The sequence below is a fragment of the Brassica oleracea genome, chromosome C2 (genome assembly GCF_000695525.1).
Source record: "Brassica oleracea var. oleracea cultivar TO1000 chromosome C2, BOL, whole genome shotgun sequence".
In the NCBI taxonomy this organism is placed as follows: domain Eukaryota; kingdom Viridiplantae; phylum Streptophyta; class Magnoliopsida; order Brassicales; family Brassicaceae; genus Brassica; species Brassica oleracea.
The window spans coordinates 36,678,850-36,680,914 of NC_027749.1; the positions used below are offsets into that span (position 1 = coordinate 36,678,850).

The 2,065-nt window shown below is 43.2% G+C and overlaps 1 protein-coding gene across 1 annotated transcript; it reads left to right on the top strand.

Moving 5' to 3' along the window:
• The first annotated feature begins 962 nt into the window (after positions 1-962).
• On the top strand, positions 963-1,700 carry LOC106324127. Its single transcript, XM_013762150.1, has one exon. It carries the CDS (start codon positions 963-965, stop codon positions 1,698-1,700), a length of 738 nt encoding a protein of 245 aa, XP_013617604.1.
• The last annotated feature ends 365 nt before the right edge of the window (positions 1,701-2,065 follow it).

Genomic DNA, 2,065 nt, shown 5'->3' on the forward strand with positions numbered 1-2,065 from the left:
AACCCTAGATTGAGTTGAGTTTGAGTTTATGTGGTTAGCAAGTCATTAGCGGTTATGATTTTATATCGTTAATTATTTTGTTATTATTATCTGGTGCGTATTTCTGAGAATGCTTATTTATTGAATTGGATTGATTTATTGTTAGGTGAACCTCTTGCTTTAGATTGTTTGGGGTGGGATAGCGAGGGGTTGTATTTGTTTGTTGGGGATTGTAACTCGCTGAGTAATACTAGATTACTCACTCCTCACTCGTTGTTGTTTTCAGGTGACGATTAGACCAAGTCAGCCTGTAGAAGTCGCGGGGAGTTAGGCCGGCTGGTCTAGAGTTTGCATCTTTTTGCTAAAGACGTTTTCAGAATATAAATGTGTACTTTTACTCGTTTGGCTACCGACTACTTGTATAATATGTTGTGTTTGCGAACATGAATCATATATGATAAATAAGGGAATATTTGGTGTAAAATGACTTGTTGTTTCTGATATTAGCTTGTCCAGCTAACACAACGTTAGGTTCTAGTACGGGTTAAAAAGCCTTAGGCCTGAATATGATGGGACGTGTTAGTGGGTAAACTGGCCTAGTCACGAATTGAACTTCTTGTGACCTTGGCCGGATTTCCCGTTAACCCGTCATGTAGCGCTTCCAGACCATGGTGTTGGGTTGGACGGTCAGGCATATTCTTGTTTGATTGTTGGCTGGTTGGCCTTTCATCTCCAACCCTTGGTGTGGGTCGTCCATCGGTCATGTTCTTGTTTGATTGTTGGCCGGTGAGTCGACCTATACTTAGGACGGTTCGGGGGTGTTACAGAGGTGGTATCAGAGCATGGTTTCTTCCATGCGTGACACAAGTGCTTTTTATCGATTTTATCGAGTCAAAGGAGTCGGAAAAAGATGCTTTAGGAAACCAGCCACTTCCCGTAGTAAGTTTAATAGGAATAGGACTTACCCTTTTAGTTGTGTGCAGATGGCTAATCGTGGGACTGGTGATGAGGGTAGGGTTTCGACTGGGAGAGGACTGGGCTACAGATCAGACCGGGATAATGGAAATGGCATCAGTGAGATGTTTGGTTACGATAGGAGTCTTGAGAGGACAAGATCTTTTCCTGTGTACGGTAACCGGACAAGAGTGATGAGGGAAGGCAGTTTGTCAAGCAGTAGTCCAAGTTATAATCAGGATGAGAGATCTCAACATGGCCAATCCACTCAATCAAACCCACGGCCAGATCAGAACCGTTCCACAGAAAGACCACAAGATCAAGGAGTAGAAAACACCTTGAAGCTACTACATGATGTGATGACCCGAGCACTTAGTAACCAGCCCACACGAACCCCAACCTCTGAAGTTTCCAAGCTGTTAACTACCATGAAGAACATTGGATCTTACAAATATGAAGGAGGATCAGATCCAATTGAAGCCGACAAGTGGATTTCAATGATGGAAAAGAATTTTGAAGCTATGGAGTGTCCGGAGGAATACAAGAAGAAGATTGTTGTGTACGATTTGGAAGGGGACGCAACAGGATGGTGGGACAGCATAGACCGGCAACGTGGGCATACAATCACAACGTGGAAATCCTTTAAGAAAGAATTCGAGAGGAAGTACTTTCCTCCAGAAGCGAAGCATCGTCTGGAGCGTAAGTTCATGAACTTAGTCCAAGGAGATAGGACCGTAAGGGATTACGATTCAGAATTCACCAGGTAGAGGCAACATGTTTTTGATGGGCGTGAAGATGAAGGAACTATGATCCGTAACTTCATGTACGGGTTAAAACCGGTGCTTGGAAGTCGACTAGCTGGAAATAATTTCTATAGCTTATCTGATCTGGTGAAAAAGGCCGTTAATGTTGAGACTGTAGTTGAGGCTGAACGGAAGGCTACACATAATTTTGGAGAACACACCAAGCCCATCCAAGGAAAGAAGCAGAATTTCAATAAGGGTCAAAGTTTTAACAAACGTTGAGAGGAAGCATTTGGAGGCCAATCAAGTTATCAGGGTAACTCTGGAGTGTGTTACATATGTGGACAACTGAGACACATTTCCAAGTTTTGTCCCAACAACGAAAGGAG